The sequence below is a fragment of the Pongo abelii genome, chromosome X (assembly GCF_028885655.2).
Source record: "Pongo abelii isolate AG06213 chromosome X, NHGRI_mPonAbe1-v2.0_pri, whole genome shotgun sequence".
NCBI lineage: Eukaryota > Metazoa > Chordata > Mammalia > Primates > Hominidae > Pongo > Pongo abelii.
This window is the reverse complement of record NC_072008.2, coordinates 107,566,945-107,585,996: the sequence shown is the minus strand read 5'-3', so window position 1 is coordinate 107,585,996 and position 19,052 is coordinate 107,566,945. Positions and strand designations below refer to the sequence as shown.

General features: G+C 39.9%; 1 protein-coding gene across 1 annotated transcript in view; it reads left to right on the top strand.

Moving 5' to 3' along the window:
• The window catches only part of LOC100451207 (nuclear RNA export factor 5), a 76,730-nt gene that overhangs the window by 47,471 nt on the left and 10,207 nt on the right, over window positions 1–19,052 (top strand). Inside the window, 1 exon segment of the mRNA XM_063721079.1 lies at window positions 18,055–18,618. Within this exon segment, the coding sequence (XP_063577149.1) occupies window positions 18,568–18,618 (51 nt within the window). The 5' untranslated portion in view covers window positions 18,055–18,567.

The window sequence follows — 19,052 nt, the reverse complement described above, 5'->3', positions numbered from 1 at the left end:
AAAAGATTCCCTATTTAATAAATGGTGCTGGGAAAACTGGCTAGCCATATGTAGAAAGCTGAAACTGGATCCCTTCCTTACACCTTATACAAAAATTAATTCAAGATGGATTAAAGACTTAAATGTTAGACCTAAAACCATAAAAACTCTAGAAGAAAACCTAGGCAATACCATTCAGTACATAGGCATAGGCAAGGACTTCATGACTAAAACACCAAAAGCAATGGCAACAAAAGCCAAAATTGACAAATGGGATCTAATTAAACTCAAGAGCTTCTGCACAGCAAAAGAAACTACCATCAGAGTGAACAGGCAACCTACAGAATGGGAGAAAATTTTTGCAATCTACTCATCTGACAAAGGGCTAATATCCAGAATCTACAATGAACTCAAACAAATTTACAAGAAAAAAATAAACAACCCCATCAACAAGTGGGCAAAGGATATGAACAGACACTTCTCAAAAGAAGACATTTATGCAGCCAACAGAAACATAAAAAAAAATGCTCATCATCACTGGCCATCAGAGAAATGCAAATCACAACCACAATGAGATACCATCTCACACCAGTTAGAATGGTGATCATTAAAAAGTCAGGAAACAACAGGTGCTAGAGAGGATGTGGAGAAATAGGAACACTTTTACACTGTTGGTGGGACTGTAAACTAGTTCAACCATTGTAGAAGTCAGTGTGGCAATTCCTCAGGGATCTAGAGCTAGAAATTCCATTTGACCCAGCCATCCCATTACTGGGTATATACCCAAAGGACTATAAATCATGCTGCTATAAAGACACATGCACATGTATGTTTATTGTGGCACTATTCCCAATAGCAAAGACGCGACCAAGCCAAATGTCCAACAATGGTAGATTGGATGAAGAAAATGTGGTACATATACACCATGGAATACTATGCAGTCATTAAAAAAGGATGAGTTCATGTCCTTTGTAGGGACATGGATGAAGCTGGAAACCATCATTCTCAGCAAATTATCGCAAGGACAAAAAACCAAACACCGCATGTTCTCACTCATAGGTGGGAATTGAACAATGAGAACACATGGACACAGGAAGGGGAACATCACACACCGGGGCCTGTTGTGTGGTGGGGGAATGGGGGAGGGATAGCATTAGGAGATATACCTAATGTTAAATGACGAGTTAATGGGTGCAGCATACCAACATGGCACATGTATACATATGTAACAAACCTGCACATTGTGCACATGTACCCTAAAACTTAAAGTGTAATAAAAAATAAAAATTAAAAAAAGGTGGCTAGAGAAAAAAAAGATAATGTTATTAAAAAGATATGCTGATAATTTGAAAATTTAGATTAAATAATTTCCAGGAAAAAATATATAATTTTTATGTTAAAGAAATGGAAAATATTAAATGTATTCTTGACATGGAATTCAAAATTACTGCTCAATCTCAATTAATTATATAAATGTAAATATAGAAATAAGATTATAGCAAACTAAATTCTGTAGTGGCTAAAAGAGATAATACAGCATGACAAAATTGTGTTTATCCTAAGCTTGGAATATTGGCCTAACATAAGGAGATCCATAATATAATTCAACACTTCAATAGAATAAAGGAGGGAGAAAAGGACAATTATCATAAAAGATCCAGAAAAAAAGTATACAATGCAATTCAACAACCAATCAAGACTAAACAGCAACAATAGCAATCACTCCCAGCTAACCAGGAATAGAAATACATTTCTTTAAATTGATAATGGGTATTTTTTAAAAAGCAGCCAATACCATACATAATAGTGAAACATTAACAGCTTTCCATTTTTAAATCAGAAGAGACAAGTATGACTCATATAACCACTTCTGTTCAGATTCTTACTGTTTTCCAGGCAGTAAAGTAAGCCAATATAAATACACGTGCACGCACACACACACACACACACACACACACACACACACACACACACATATATAAATGTATAAAAGGGATAAAAAAGAAAACAAGTCTTAATATAATCATCTTTATATAAAACTCTATGGAATCTACAGAAAATTATAATTAATAATAGAAATTAAACTTACTGGGTATAAGAATAATGTAAAATACTTGCAAAATAGAGAAAACACCATTTTCATTGGGAATATACCAATTACAATAGAAAAAAAAATTTTGTAAAATATACTATGAATTGGCTCACTTGGCAACTATTCCAGCACTCACACTCTTACGTGCTATGCTTTCCTTTACTATAGAGACGAAAATGGTAAAAACAAAAAAGGATAGCCATGTGAGTGTGTCTGTGTGTATACCTATGTGTGTGTGCATGTGTGTGTGTCTTTCAATCTTTCACAATTGAGTATAATGTTAGCTGTGGGCTTTTCATAAATAGCCTTTATTATGTTGAGGTAGTTTCTTTTTAGTCTTAGTTTGATGAGTATTTTTCTCTGAAATGATATTGAATCTTATTCAATGCTTTTTCTGCATCTGTTGTGATGATCATGTGATTTCTATTCTTCATCCTGTTAATGTTTTATGTTACATTGTTTTCATATGTTGAACCATCCTTGCATCCCAGGAATAAATCCCACTTGGTCACGGTGAATAAACTTTTTTTTGTTTTGAGACAGGGTCTCACTCTGTCACTCCAACTGGAGTGCAGTGGCACAATCACGGCTCTCCTCTTCAATTTTTTGGAAGTGTTTAAGGAGGATTGGTGTTAATTATTAAGTTTTGGTATAATTCTCCAGTGAAGCCATCTGGCCCCAGCTTTTCTTTATTGGGAAGTTTTTGATTACTGAATCAACCTCTTTATTTATTATTGGTCTGTTCAAATTTTCTGTTTCTTTATGATTCAGTCTTGGTAGGTTGCATGTTTTTAGGAATTTATCCTTTTCTTTCAGGTTTTCCAAATTTGTTCGTGCAAAATTTTTCTTAGTATTCTATTATAATCCTTTTTATTTCTGTATCATTGGTTGCAGTGTGCCCGCCTTTTAATTTTATTTGAGTATTCCATCTTTTTTATTAGATTATCAAGCCGAGGTTTTGTCAATTTTGTTTATATTCTCAACAGACCAACTCTTTGTTTTATTGATTTTTTTCTGACATTTTTTAATTCTCTGATTAATGGATTTTTCCTCTTATCTTCATTATTTTCTTTCTTCTGCTATCTGCGGGTTTGGTTTGTTTGTCCTTGAACTAAAAAGTTCTTTGAGGTATAAAGATAGATTGTTGATTAAGATCTTTCTTCTTCTTCTTCTTTTTTTTTTTTTTTGAGATGGAGTCTCGCTCTTTCACCGAGGCCAGAGTGCAGTGGTGCTATCTCGGCTCACTGCAAGCTCTGCCTCCTGGGTTCACGCCATTCTCCTGCCTCAGCCTCCTGAGTAGCTGGGACTACAGGCGCCTGCCACTGCACCCGGCTAATTTTTTGTATTTTTAGTAGAGACAGGGTTTCACCGTGTTAGCCAGGATGGTCTCGATCTCCTGACCTCGTGATCCGCCTGCCTTGGCCTCCCAAAGTGCTGGGATTACAGGCGTTAGCCACCGCGCCCGGCCTCTTCTTTTTTTTTTTTTTTTTATTAAATTTCATTTAGTATGCTTTCACCAAAAGTACTAAAGCAGCCTTTTTGTTTGTTTTGTTTATTTCATAAAGTTTTTGGTATAGTCATCTGCCTGCATATGAAGATGGGAACCAGAGACTTTTGTATTTTTTTTAATTATTATTATTATTGTACTTTAGGTTTTATGGTACATGTGCGCAATGTGCAGGTTAGTTACATATGTATACATGTGCCATGCTGGTGCGCTGCCTCCACTAACTCGTCATCTAGCATTAGGTATATCTTCCAATGCTATCCCTCCCCCCTCCCCCCACCCCACAACAGTCCCCGAAGTGTGATGTTCCCCTTCCTGTGTCCATGTGTTCTCATTGTTCAATTCCCACCTATGAGTGAGAATATGCGGTGTTTGCTTTTTTGTTCTTGCAATAGTTTACTGAGAATGATGATTTCCAATTTCATCCATGTCCCTACAAAGGACATGAACTCATCATTTTTTATGGCTGCATAGTGTTCCATGGTGTATATGTGCCACATTTTCTTAATCCAGTCTATCATTGTTGGACATTTGGGTTGGTTCCAAGTCTTTGCTATTGTGAATAATGCCGCAATAAACATACGTGTGCATGTGTCTTTATAGCAAAATGATTTATAGTCCTTTGGGTATATACCCAGTAATGGGATGGCTGGGTCAAATGGAATTTCTAGTTCTAGATCCCTGAGGAATCGCCACGCTGAGTTCCACAAGGGTTGAACTAGTTTACATTCCCACCAACAGTGTAAAAGTGTTCCTATTTCTCCACATCCTCTCCAGCACCTGTTCTTTCCTGACTTTTAAATGATTGCCATTCTAACTGGTGTGAGATGGTATCTCATTGTGGTTTTGATTTGCATTTCTCTGATGGCCAGTGATGATGAGCATTTTTTCATGTGTTTTTTGGCTGCATAAATGTCTTCTTTTGAGAAGTGTCTGTTCATGTCCTTCACCCACTTTTTGATGGGGTTGTTTGTTTTTTTCTTGTAAATTTGTTGGAGTTCATTGTAGATTCTGGATATTAGCCCTTTGTCAGATGAGTAGGTTGTGAAAATTTTCTCCCATTTTGTAGGTTGCCTGTTCACTCTGATGGTAGTTTCTTTTGCTGTGCAGAAGCTCTTTAATTAGATCCCATTTGTCAATTTTGGCTTTTGTTGCCATTGCTTTTGGTGTTTTAGTCATGAAGTGCTTACCCATGCATATGTCCTGAATGGTAATGCCTAGGTTTTCTTCTAGGGTTTTTATGGTTTTAGGTCTAACATTTAAGTCTTTAATCCATCTTGAATTGATTTTTGTATAAGGTGTAAGGAAGGGATCCAGTTTCAGCTTTCTACATATGGCTAGCCAGTTTTCCCAGCACCATTTATTAAATAGGGAATCCTTTCCCCATTGCTTGTTTTTCTCAGGTTTGTCAAAGATCAGATGGTTGTAGATATGTGGTGTTATTTCTGACGGCTCTGTTCTGTTCCATTGATCTATATCTCTGTTTTGATACCAGTGCCATGCTGTTTTGGTTACTGTAGCCTTGTAGTATAGTTTAAAGTCAGGTAGTGTGATGCCTCCAGCTTTGTTCTTTTGGCTTAGGATTGACTTGGCAATGCGGGCTCTTTTTTGGTTCCATATGAAGTTTAAAGTAGTATTTTCCAATTCTGTGAAGAAAGTCATTGGTAGCTTGATGGGGATGGCATTGAATCTATAAATTACCTTGGGCAGTATGGCCATTTTCACAATATTGATTCTTCCTACCCATGAGCATGGAATGTTCTTCCATTTGTTTGTATCCTCTTTTATTTCCTTGAGCAGTGGTTTGTAGTTCTCCTTGAAGAGGTCCTTCACATCCCTTGTAAATTGGATTCCTAGGTATTTTATTCTCTTTGAAGCAATTGTGGATGGGAGTTCACTCATGATTTGGCTCTCTGTCTGTCTGTTATTGGTATATAAGAATGCTTGTGATTTTTGTACATTGATTTTGTATCCTGAGACTTTGCTGAAGTTGCTTATCAGCTTAAGGAGATTTTGGGCTGAGACAATGGGGTTTTCTAGATATACAATCATGTCGTCTGCCAACAGGGAAAATTTGACTTCCTCTTTTCCTAATTGAATACCCTTTATTTCCTTCTCCTGCCTAATTGCCCTGGCCAGAACTTCCAACACTATGTTGAATAGAAGTGGTGAGAGAGGGCATCCCTTTGTTGTGCCAGTTTTCAAAGGGAATGCTTCCAGTTTTTGCCCATTCAGTATGATGTTGGCTGTGGGTTTGTCATACATAGCTCTTATTATTTTGAGATATGTCCCATCAATACCTAATTTATTGAGAGTGTTTAGCATGAAGGGTTCTTGAATTTTGTCAAAGGCCTTTTCTGCATCTATTGAGATAATCATGTGGTTTTTGTCTTTTGTTCTGTTTATATGCTGGATTATATTTATTGATTTGCATATATTGAACCAGCCTTGCATCCCAGGGATGAAGCCCACTTGATCATGGTGGATAAGCTTTTTGATGTGCTGCTGGATTCGGGTTGCCAGTATTTTATTGAGGATTTTTGCATGAATGTTCATCAAGGATATTGGTCTAAAATTCTCTTTTTTGGTTGTGTCTCTGTCCGGCTTTGGTATCAGGATGATGCTGGCCTCATAAAATGAGTTAGGGAGGATTCCCTCTTTTTCTATTGATTGGAAGAGTTTCAGAAGGAATGGTACCAGTTCCTCCTTGTACCTCTGGTAGAATTCAGCTGTGAACCCATCTGGTCCTGGACTTTTTTTGGTTGGTAAGCTATTGATTATTGCCACAATTTCAGCTCCTGTTATTGGTCTATTCAGAGATTCAACTTCTTCCTGGTTTAGTCTTGGGACGGTGTATGTGTTGAGGAATTTATCCATTTCTTCTAGATTTTCTAGTTTATTTGCGTAGAGGTGTTTGTAATATTCTCTGATGGTAGTTTGTATTTATGTGGGATCGGTGGTGATATCCTCCTTATCATTTTTTATTGCATCTATTTGATTCTTCTCTCTTTTTTTCTTTATTAATCTTGCTAGCGGTCTATCAATTTTGTTGATCCTTTCAAAAAACCAGCTCCTAGATTCATTAATTTTTTGAAGGGTTTTTTTGGTCTCTATTTCCTTCAGTTCTGCTCTGATTTTAGTTATTTCTTGCCTTCTGCTAGCTTTTGAATGTGTTTGCTCTTGCTTTTCTAGTTCTTTTAATTGTGATGTTAGGGTGTCAATTTTGGATCTTTCCTGCTTTCTCTTATGGGCATTTAGTGCTATAAATTTCCCTCTACACACTGCTTTGAATGCATCCCAGTGATTCTGGTATGTTGTGTCTTGGTTCTCATTGGTTTCAAAGAACATCTTTATTTGTGCCTTCATTTCGTTATGTACCCAGTAGTCATTCAGGAGCAGGTTGTTCAGTTTCCATGTAGTTGAGCAGTTTTGAGTGACATTCTTAATCCTGAGTTCTAGCTTGATTGCACTGTGATCTGAGAGATAGTTTGTTATAATTTCTGTTCTTTTACATTTACTTAGGAGAGCTTTACTTCCAAGTATGTGATCAATTTTGGAATAGGTGTGGTGTGGTGCTGAAAAAAATGTATATTCTGTTGATTTGGGGTGGAGAGTTCTGTAGATATCTATTAGGTCTGCTTGGTGCAGAGCTGAGTTCAATTCCTGGGTATCCTTGTTGACTTTCTGTCTCGTTGATCTGTCTAATGTTGACAGTGGGGTGTTAAAGTCTCCCATTATTAATGTGTGGGAGTCTAAGACTCTTTGTAGGTCACTCAGGACTTGCTTTATGAATATGGGTGCTCCTGTATTGGGTGCATATATATTTAGGATAGTTAGCTCTTCTTGTTGAATTGATCCCTTTACCATTATGTAATGGCCTTCTTTGTCTCTTTTGATCTTTGTTGGTTTAAAGTCTGTTTTATCAGAGATGAGGATTGCAAACCCTGCCTTTTTTTGTTTTCCATTTGTTTGGTAGATCTTCCTCCATCCTTTTATTTTGAGCCTATGTGTGTCTCTGCACGTGAGATGGGTTTCCTGAATACAACACACCGATGGGTCTTGAGTCTTTATCCAATTTGCCAGTCTGTGTCTTTTAATTGGAGCATTTAGTCCATTTACATTTAAGGTTAATATTGTTATGTGTGAATCTGGTCCTGTCATTATGATGTTAGCTGGTTATTTTGCTCGTTAGTTGATGCAGTCTCTTCCTAGTCTCGATGGTCTTTACATTTCGGTATGATTTTCAGTGGCTGGTACCGGTTGTGCCTTTCCATGTTTAGCGCTTCCTTCAGGAGCTCTTTTAGGGCAGGCCTGGTGGTGACAAAATCTCTCAGCATTTGCTTGTCTGTAAAGTATTTTATTTCTCCTTCACTTATGAAGCTTAGTTTGGCAGGATATGAAATTCTGGGTTGAAAATTCTTTTCTTTTAGAATGTTGAATATTGGCCCCCACTCTCTTCTGGCTTGTAGGGTTTCTGCCGAGAGATCCGCTGTTAGTCTGATGGGCTTCCCTTTGATGGTAACCTGACCTTTCTCTCTGGCTGCCCTTAACATTTTTTCCTTCATTTCAACTTTGGTGAATCTGCCAGTTATGTGTCTTGGAGTTGCTCTTCTCGAGGAGTATCTTTGTGGCGTTCTCTGTATTTCCTGAATCTGAATGTTGGCCTGCCTTGCTAGATTGGGGAAGTTCTCCTGGATAATATCCTGCAGAGTGTTTTCCAACTTGTTTCCATTCTCCCCGTCACTTTCAGGTACACCAATGAGACGTAGATTTGGTCTTTTCACATAGTCCCACATTTCTTGGAGGCTTTGCTCGTTTCTTTTTATTCTTTTTTCTCGAAACTTCCCTTCTCGCTTCATTTCATTCATTTCATCTTCCAGGGCTGATACCCTTTCTTCCATTTGATCGCATCGGCTCCTGAGGCTTCTGCATTCTTCACGTAGTTCTCGAGCCTTGGTTTTCAGCTCCATCAGCTCCTTTAAGCACTTCTCTGTATTGGTTATTCTAGTTATACATTCTTCTAAATTTTTTTCAAAGTTTTCAACTTCTTTGCCTTTGGTTTGAATATCCTCCCGTAGCTCGGAGTAATTTGATCGTCTGAAGCCTTTTTCTCTCAGCTCGTCAAAGTCATTCTCCGTCCAGCTTTGTTCCGTTGCTGGTGAGGAACTGCGTTCCTTTGGAGGAGGAGAGGTACTCTGCTTTTTAGAGTTTCCAGTTTTTCTGCTCTGTTTTTTCCCCATCTTTGTGGCTTTATCTACTTTTGGTCTTTGATGATGGTGATGTAGAGATGGGTTTTTGGTGTGGATGTCCTTTCTGTTAGTTTTCCTTCTAAGAGACAGGACCCTCAGCTGCAGGTCTGTTGGAGTACCCAGCCAGCTGAGTGAGGTGTCAGTCTGCCCCTGCTGGGGGGTGCCTCCCAGTTAGGCTGCTTGGGGTTCAGGGGTCAGGGACCCACTTGAGGAGGCAGTCTGCCCGTTCTCAGATCTCCAGCTGCGTGCTGGGAGAACCACTGCTCTCCTCAAAGCTGTCAGACAGGGACATTTAAGTCTGTAGAGGTTACTGCTGTCTTTTTGTTTGTCTGTGCCCTGCCCCCAGAGGTGGAGCCTACAGAGGCAGGCAGGCCTCCTTGAGCTGTGGTGAGCTCCACCCAGTTCAATCTTCCTGGCTGCTTTGTTTACCTAAGCAAGGCTGGGCAATGGCGGGCGCCCCTCCCCCAGCCTCGCTGCCGCCTTGCAGTTTGATCTCATACTGCTGTGCTAGCAATCAGCAAGACTCCGTGGGCATAGGTCCCTCTAAGCCAGGTGCGGGCTATAATCTCCTGGTGCACTGTTTCCTAAGCCCGTTGGAAAAGCACAGTATTCGGGTGGGAGTGGCCCAATTTTCCAGGTGCCCTCTGTCACCCCTGGAAGGGGAATTCTCTGACCCCTTGCGCTTCCCGAGTGAGGCAATGCCTCGCTCCTGCTTTGGCTGGCGCACGGTGTGCTCACCCACTGACCTGCACCCACTGCCTGGCACTCCCTAGTGAGATGAACACGGTACCTCAGATGGAAATGCAGAAATCACCTGTCTTCTGCGTCGCTCACACTGGGAGCTGTAGACCGGAGCTGTTCCTCTCTTCTTTTTAATATACACATTTACACCCATGCATTTACCTCTTAGCATTGCTTTTGCTCTATCCCATGATTTTTCGTGTGTTGTGTTTTCATTTTCATTCGTCTCAAAGTATTTTCTAGTTTCCTCTGTGACTTCTTCTTTGGCCAATTTATTGGAGTATGTAGTTTAATTTCCACATATTTGTAGACTTTTAGTTTTCCTTATACTATTGATTTCTAGTTTTATTCCATTGTGATAGGAAAAGATACTTTGTTTGACTGCAATCTTCTTGAATTTGTTAAGACTTGTTTTGTGGCCTAATATCATCTATCCTATAGAATGTTCCATGTGCACTTGATAAGTGTGTATATTCTGCTGTTGTTGGGTGCAGTGTTTTGTATACATATGTTAGGTGCAGTTAAACTAGTGTTGTTCAATCCTCTGATTTCTTATTGATCTTCTATCTGGTTGTTTGGTCTATTGTTGAAAGTTGGGTATCTAAGTATCTTGCTATTATGTGGCTTTTTCTCACTTTAATTCTTTCAAAATTTGATTCATGTACTTAGTAGCTCTGAGGTTTGGTGCCTAAATACTTATACTTATTATATCTTCTTGGTGAATCAACCGTTTATCATTATATAATGTCCTTTTTGTCTCTTGTAACAGTCTTTTCTTAATTTAAAATTTGTTTCACATGGAGCCAACCCAAATGCCCATCAATGATAGACTGGACAAAGAAAATGTGGTACATATACACCATGGAATACTATGCAGCCATAAAAAGGAATGAGATCACGTCCTATGCAGGGACATGAATGAAGCTGGAAGCCATCATCCTCAGCAAACTAACACAGAAACAGAAAACCAAACACCACATGTTCTCACTCATAAGTGGGAGTCAAACAATGAGAACACATGGACATGGTGCGGGGAACAACACACACTGGGGCCTGTTGGGGAGTGGGGTGTGAGGGGAGGGAACCTAGATGAAGGGTCAATCAATAGGTGCAGCAAGCCAGGATGGCACACATATACCTATGTAACAAACCTGCATGTTCTGCACATGTATCCTGGAACTTAAAATAAATTTTTTTTTAAAAAATTAATTGTCTTTTTTTTTACCCACTCAGCATATCTAGGTATTTTGATTGGGGAATTTAATCCAATTCCATTTAAAGTAATTACTGATAGTAATTATCATTTTGTTAATTGTTTTCTATATGTCTTGCAGCTTTTTTGTGCCTCTTTTCCTCTCTTACTGACTTCCTTTTTGTTTCATCAATTTTTTTTGTAATGGTATGCTTTGATTCCCTTCTTGTTTGCCTCTTATGTATATCCTGCAGATGTTTTCTCTGTGGTTTACCACTGCAATTACATAAAACATATTAAATTAAAGGTATACCATTATATTTTAAATTGATAACAACTTAACGGCAAATTACATACAAAATTCTCCTTTACAACTCCACACTTCCCATTTTATGTTATTGATGTGGCAAATTACATCTTCATATATTATGTACTCATTAAAATAGTTTATATTTTTTAAAAATGTTTTTGTCACTTAAATTCTGTGCATAAAATTACAATAGTGCCAGTTATTTTATTCACCCATTTGTGTACCTTTACTGATGAACCTTATATTTTTGTACAGCTTTGTGTCTACTGTCCTACTTCAATTTGAAGGACTCTTTTTAGCATGTCTTTAGAGCAGGTCTGGCAGTAATGAACTTCCTCAGCTTTTGTTTATCTGGGAAAGTCTTGTTTCCCCTTCAGTTTTGAAGTATAGCTTTTCTTAATACATTATTCTTGATTGACAGTTATTTTTCTTAAAGCAGTTTGAATGTGTCATCCCACTGTCTTCTTGCCTGCAAATTTTCTGCTGAGAAATACACTGATAATCTTATGGAAGCTCCATTGCAACAAATCACTTTTCTCTTGCTGCTTTTAAGATTCTATTTTTGACTTCAGACAGTTTCATTATAATGTGTCTCATTTTATTTTTATTTTCCTAGTTGAAGATATTTGAGCTTTTAAAATCTATATATCCATTTCCTTTTCCAGATTTGGAAAGTTTTTGGCCATTATTTCTTCAAATAAGCTATTTGCTTCTTTCTATCTCTCTTTTCCTTCTGGAATTTCCATAATGCATGTCTTGCCTGCTTGAACATGTCCCAAGTGTTCCCTTTACTTTTCTTCATTGCTTTTTCTTTTTCCTTCTCTAACTTGGTTTTTCAAATGACCTATATTTATGTTTGCTGATTATTTCTTTTGCCAGATCAGTTGTACTGTTAAACCCCTTTAATAAATATTAGTTTCATTATTGTATTTTTTAGCTCTAAATTTCTTTTTTAATAGTTTCTATTTTTTGTTGATATTCCCATTTTGTTAATCCATTCTTTTATTCATGTTACTTATCTGTATATCTATGTTCTCTTTTAGTTCACTGAGTATCTTTATGGCAGTTATTTTAAATTCTTTGTCAGGCAGCTCATAGATCTGTGTTTCTTTAGGTTGGTTTCTAGAGTTTAATTTCTTCTTTTGATTGGGCCATGTTCCTCTGTATGCCTTCCTATTTTTTGTTGGAATTTGAGTATTTGAAAAACAAGCCACCTCACCCAGTCTTTGTATACTAGCATTGTGCAAGAGAAGACTATCAATAATCAGTCCAGGCCAGGCGCGGTGGCTCATGCCTGTAATCCCAGCACTTTGGGAAGCCGAGGCGGGCAGATCACGAGGTCAGGAGATCGAGACCATCTTGGCTAACATGGTGAAACCCCGTCTCTACTAAAAATACAAAAAATTAGCCGGGCACAGTGGCGGACACCTGTAGTCCCAGCTACTTGGGAGGCTGAGGCAGGAGAATGGCATGAACCCGGGAGGCAGAGCTTGCAGTGAGCAGAGATAGCGCCACTGCAGTCCGGCCTGGGTGAAAGAGCAAGACTCCATCTCAAAAAAAATAAAAAATAAAAAATGAAAAATCAGTCCAGCTAGAGATTCTAGCATCTCTCAAGCATTTTCTAATCTATTGTTCCCCTGACATCTGCCTGTGGAATGGAAACTCTAACGTGCTTCTTACTTCTGTTTTCAGCAGTGTCCAAAATATTGCATGGGTCCCATCAGCTCTTGAGTCAGGCAAGACAGAAACTAGCCCCTTCAGAAGCTTTCAGATGAACCAGAACGTTGGACATATAGCCCACTATTGTTTCCATTATGAGGAAGGAGCCTGGGTATAGAAGTTTCTCATGGTCATTCCATGCTATGCCACATAGGAGAAACATGAATGGATGCCCTAAATACCACAAATTTTCCTACCCCGTTTGCAGTATTCCTCTTGGTTTTACAATAGCCTAAGTGCTATAGCTTCCCAACTTGTCTCTAGAATTTTCAGAGGTATTCTGATCCATGTATTGTTAACTCAAGATTTATATAGAAGGACAACTTGTAGCTTTCTAGCTTGAGATCATGCTGATGTCAGTCTGGAATATTCAATTTTATATCCTGGACTTTTTTCCACATTGTATCATGTAGTATGAGGAATACTCTAGCTTTATTTTCCAAGTCTACCACTTAAACCAGAACAATTTCTTGAATAATGAAGTTGGAAATTAGAAACTTAAATCCCCCCCACCACCATTGAAGCTTTCCATATACATATTTCAGTCTCTGAGCTTCTTATTTTGATTTCCTTAATCAGTATGTCAGATTATTTTCCAACATGGTTTTCTTGTTTTAATATTGCCAGTTTATAAAACACATTAATAGTCAACACAGCAATTTGTCCCTATACACTCATCTGTATTCCTTCTCATTTCCAGGAGGATTAATAACAACAAATGCAACTAAGACATATTTCTTCCTCAATAAATGCCAGATGTTGTACTAAGTTCTTGACATAGCAATAGAAAACTTATTTATAGTGCTTGTTAGGTCACAGGCATTTCTTCAGGTGCTTTTTATGTATTTCCATGTGTTAACTCGTTTAATTTTTACAGTAACCCAGGAGGTAGAAACTGTTACTATCTTTGAGTTAGAGGGAAAACAAACAACAAGAACTTGAGTCACAGTGAGGTCAGTTACTTGCCTTGGATCATAGAATTTAGCACCAGGATTGAAATCCTGATGGATATGACCTCAAATCCTATGACCATAACCAGTAATGTGCGACTCTGTGTCAAGGCTGAAATGAGCGGTGCGACAGAGCCCACTCAAAGTCTGGTGGGCAACAATGGGTGTTGTGTCTGAAACCAATGACCCCTGACTCCAGCCTTCTGTGCAAGAGACTCATCATTGCACACTGTTGCCTGTACCATCTCTCCTTTTTGAGACTGTGTGGGAACTGTTTCTCTGGTGTTCAACTTGAAGTGAAGTAACAGGGACAGATAAGACATACATGGAAAGGAAGGAAGGAAGGTTTCCAGACGGGGGGGTGTATCACCAGGATGAATTCAGTTCCCTGGAGGCTTTTTCAATGTGTGTTTTATTGTCTTCTCTGTACTCCCCCTCTTTTTTCTGACCCACACATCCATTCCTTGGCCTTTTTACTCTGTATGTCAGGTACTCATGCCCTTTCTTTGCCATGCCTACTTGATTCCAACGACAATCATTTCTACTTCTCCCCTAACAATATTAGCCACTCTCTGGTCCCATCATCCTTCTGTCCCAAACAACCTGTAAAGCACAGCCATATAATTGTATGTATATATTTAGACAGAGAGTGATTTATGTAATAAATTCAAAAAGTGAAATATCTGGATGATTGTAAGAATGACTTCTGAATGGTTAGGCATATTGCAGAAAATTAGACTCACACACGGTTAGTGCAAGTGTATATTGGTGTAAATATCACTGAAAATCCGTAGGAAAATATCACTTTATGCTTAAAAGTATTCATGTGCTTCTCCTGGGAAAGTGTAGAGCAGGGACTCAAAATCTTAGACCCACTTCAAAGCCCAAGCTGTGTTCCACTGGGTTTTTTGGCCTCCCCCACTGGGGGTGCTCTGTAACCCTGGTCAACTCATGGATACTGTTCCATTACATTATTGTACAGAGAACTCTACTACTTTCTTATTTTAAAACAATCAACTCAAATATTAAAACCTCAAGAGGTAAAGAAGAAAAAGGCACTAAAAAGTGTATTCTGAACAAGAAACAAAATTTGGCCATATATAATACATAACACATGAAACGAAATGTGCAGTGGGATCCAGTGTTGTGTGGCAATGTGTTTACCAACATGATTTGGAGTACATGTATCAGTAACCTAATTCTAAAAGCATGTAATACAAAACACTAATCTTGCTTGCATGGGCAACACAGACACACAGACACACACTCTTTCCTTTCTCTGAGACAGGTATGGTACTTCCTGTCTGTCACAAGGCTGAGTGAACACAACATGCCTGTAGGTCCAGAACATTCGTCCTATGGAGACCAGATGTCCAGAAAGCTCTATCTGCTGGATTCAGGGAATGCCTCTCCTCATTTTTGTCACCACTATTTGCAAAAGTCCCCTTCTCTCAGATCCTCAAAGCTGCAGTTCTAGCCTTAGTCTACAGGGAGGTACTTAGTCTACAGGGAGGTACTTATTTCTAATGATACATCAATGAAAAAAATATTAATTTTGCAGAAGAAAAATTTAATTCATTTTAGTTTTGCAAGCAGGTTATGAAATAGTTCTGCAGCCTAAATAGGTCTGGAATAAATAAATAGAGGTTGGTAGAAATGGTTCAGATGGATGTATTCTCAAAAGTGGTTTTGTCGATGATCCCAAAACTACATCACATGCATTCTTTTCACAAATATTAATTAGGCCCTTATTCTATGCCAGACACTCCCAGCCTAAAGTTACTTCTAATCTGAAAACCCGTGGCCCAAACAGATTTCACCCATCTGGTCCAAGACAGAGATCTCCACTTTATCCAAGAAACCTGGTTCCCACCCGAACAGGAGTAACTAGCATAAAACATCATCCCTGGCCTGCTCAGAAAAATCTGTCCATGAGACCGGAAAGCTTTCCATTTAAAGGAGAACCAGTGCAGTCTCTGGATGAGCACTCAGGGTGTAGAGGCAGACCAATATACATGAGGACATAATTCCTGTTCTGCCACTTACTTGACTGGGAAATGTACCTGACATCTGTGAGCCTAATATTCATGATCTGAAAAGGGACTGTGGATAGAATTCTCATAGGATTTCTGTGAGGAGGTCAAGAGAAACCTAGTGAGTCTGCCCAACACTGAGGAGATGTTGGTTGCCACTGGGCAAGGGTTGGTTTTCTTCTTATCCCGTTCTTTCCCTGCCGTAGCAGGGATGCTGATGCCATACACTCAGTGGCATGGCAGTGATGTAGGCAGAATTCCAAAATGACACAGGAAATTCCAGTAGGAACGCACATGATGTCATAAAGGATACTCACTACTATGTCTGTGTGGGAGGATCAACCAATATATGGTGGGGCCTGATGGGAAGCCCAGGCGGTCTGGGTGAGAAGCACAAGCTGCTTTATCTTGAGAACACCTGTAATTCTGGCAGCACAACTGCAAGACAGGGATTGCGCAGAGATGCCAGAGTTCAGTAAGTAGATGTGCACCTGTGTGTGTTTTATCTTCAGCATCTCTCTCTGTCGGGTTCCTCTGTGGCTTTTTATTACATGTGCTCTCTTCAAACACAAGGCCTTGCCTGGGGCTGTAGCTGTAGCTGTTGGCTAGCTCACTTTTACACCTTCTTCCCCTCAGTGACATTATTTCTGAAGTAATGCTTGTTCTCAAAAATGACATTGACTCTTCCTGTGCTCCATACATTGACCATGCGCCCTTAACCCTCACTTTAATCTTTGATTTTTGTCCCTTTCATTTATGGGCTTTCGTGAAAATGAGTTGGTTCCTGGACGTCCTCCAGATGTCACCAATAGGGGCCTTTGTTGTTGTTGTTGAGTATTGTTATGGACTCATAGCTTTTTAACATACCAGTTAAAGGATTTTGAGTAGAGGAATGACAAGATTTGACTTATGCTTTAAAAAATCACTCTGCCTGCTGTGTTGAAAATAGATGGTAAGGGATCCAAGGGCAAAAGCAGAAGGACAAGTTGGAAAGCAACATAATCCAGGAGATAGATGTTGGTGACCTGGCCAGGGTAGGTAGCAATGGAGGGGTGAGAAGTTGCCAGACTCTGGATATATTTTAAAGGTAGAGACAAGAGAAGATACATCCATTCTGATCTGTTGGATGTAGAGTGTGAGAGAAAGAGAGCATTCCAGGCCCACTTCCAAGTTGTAAGGACCAAGCCTCAGGAATGTCTAGGTCACATGCTCTGCCCACATTTAATTTCACTTCCAACAGCATACAGGGAAAGTCCCAACACTCGACAGTAGCAGGACTGTCCTGACAGTGGGTCACACACAGTGAAAGCAATGACCCCCCCCCAACAGAAGTTAATCTGAGGCCTGGCCATAATCAGTACATTGCAGAGAGGTCAGCAGTGACTGAATTTTATTCATAAGGGTGCCCTGAGACGACGTGTACATTTTGAAATTGGTTGAGGTCTGTTTGATGGCCCAGGAGATGGTCTACCTTCGTGAATGCTGCAAGACAGTAGGGGGGGGAGCGGAAAAAACATGCCCTGCTTTCGTTGTTGGGTACAGTGTTTTATTTATGTCATTTAGATCCTGTTACTGTAGTGGTTTTTAATATCCTTGCCGATTTTCTTTCTTTCTAGTAATTCTGTCACTTGCTTTGGAAGAGTTGTCTCTTGGGCTGAAGGCATTTTGGGCTGGGCAAAAAGAAAGCTTGCTCTGGATATTTCAAACTGAGTATTGCTGAGGGCAAGGCTGGAGGCAGGAGGGCAGCTTGGGAAGCTGTTACATCAGTCCCACCTGTCATTAAAGCTTGTACTACACTGGCAAAGAAGTACAGCTTGCTGATTGTTCACAGAATGCATTTGGGGACTGGAGGTGCGATTTCAGAAGTGCGAGAGAGGTTGTCTCTCAAGTGTTGGTGCTGTTGTTTGATTAGAGAAGCCTGAGATTCTCTAGGCAAGATTAGGATGCTAGGCAAGATTAGGACCCTTTCCAGGTGTGTAGCTGGTGTCTAGTCTAACCCATGGACACACGCACCTCTGTTCTTTATAATTCCTGCTCCATTTTTTAAGAGGTTCAACACAGTTGCTTCCTCTCCCAGGATTCCTGCCCTGATTGTGCCACCTGTGAGATAAGGCTCTTGTATCTGGACAGGCAGAGGAGTTTGTTTTCTGGGGCTTGTGTGATCAGTCCGTTGGGGCAGGTTGGCACTTTGCTTGTCCTACCATGGAGTTAGCCCACGACATGAGACATGGTAAGTGGACCATTGATGTGTCTTCAAACTTGTGTTTTGTTCCCAATTGCAGAATGCCGTATATGTGGTAGCACTTTTCAAAGAAGGAAGAAAGGTGGGAGTCATTTCCAGGGTAATTTTGACAAGAGGAACTGTCATTATGAACATGGTGGGTATGAACTTCTGCCTTCACACTGCCAGGAGAATGATGGAAGCGTGGAGATGAGGGATGTCCACAAGGATTGCCAACTAAGACAGAAAGTGACCAGGCAGCCTGGTTTGCACGTAGCAGCCTCCGGGACTGTGCAACCCTTTCATTCTCTGTGGTCTTCCTTTTCTTCTCTCATTAGAAAACTGAAGAATGCTGGAAGTGGAATAATGGCTGAGCAATCCCAATTGTAGCCCTAGTGTTAGTGAGGGGAGTGTGTATAGAAGACTTTCTTAGCTTTAATGAATATCTGCCTTCTCTCCCTTTCCCCACAGCACTCCTTATAGAATCCAATGCAACAGGAAGCTAGTGAAATGGCATAGTGAAGATCAAGTCCATATTACCATTTGGAGAAATAGAAAACCTCCAGAGAGAGAAATGAGGCAGAACACAGAAGATGAAAACATGAGGAAATGGTTCAAGGTCACAGTGAGTATCTCGTTGAGGTCTGCATTAGGTAGAATATTCTGGGCCAGGTGCAGTGGCTCACACCTGTAATCCCAATACTTTGGGAGGCCGAGGCAGGCAGATCCCTTGAGGTTAGAAATTTGAGACCAGCCTGAGCAACATGGTGAAACCCCGTGTCTACTAAAAATACACTAATTAGCCGGGCATGGTGGCAGTCACCTGTAAATCCAGCTACTCGGGAGGCTGAGGCAGGAGAATCGCTTGAACTTGGGAGGTGGAGGTTGTAGTGAGCTGGGATCATGCCACTGCACTCCAGCTTGGGCAACAGAGCAAGACTCTGTCTCCAAAAAGAAAGAAAGAAAGAGAGAGAGAGAGAAGGAAGGAAGGAAGGAGGGAGGGAGGGAGGAAGGGAAGGCAGGAAGGAAGGAAGGAAGGAAGGCAGGAAGCAAGGAAGG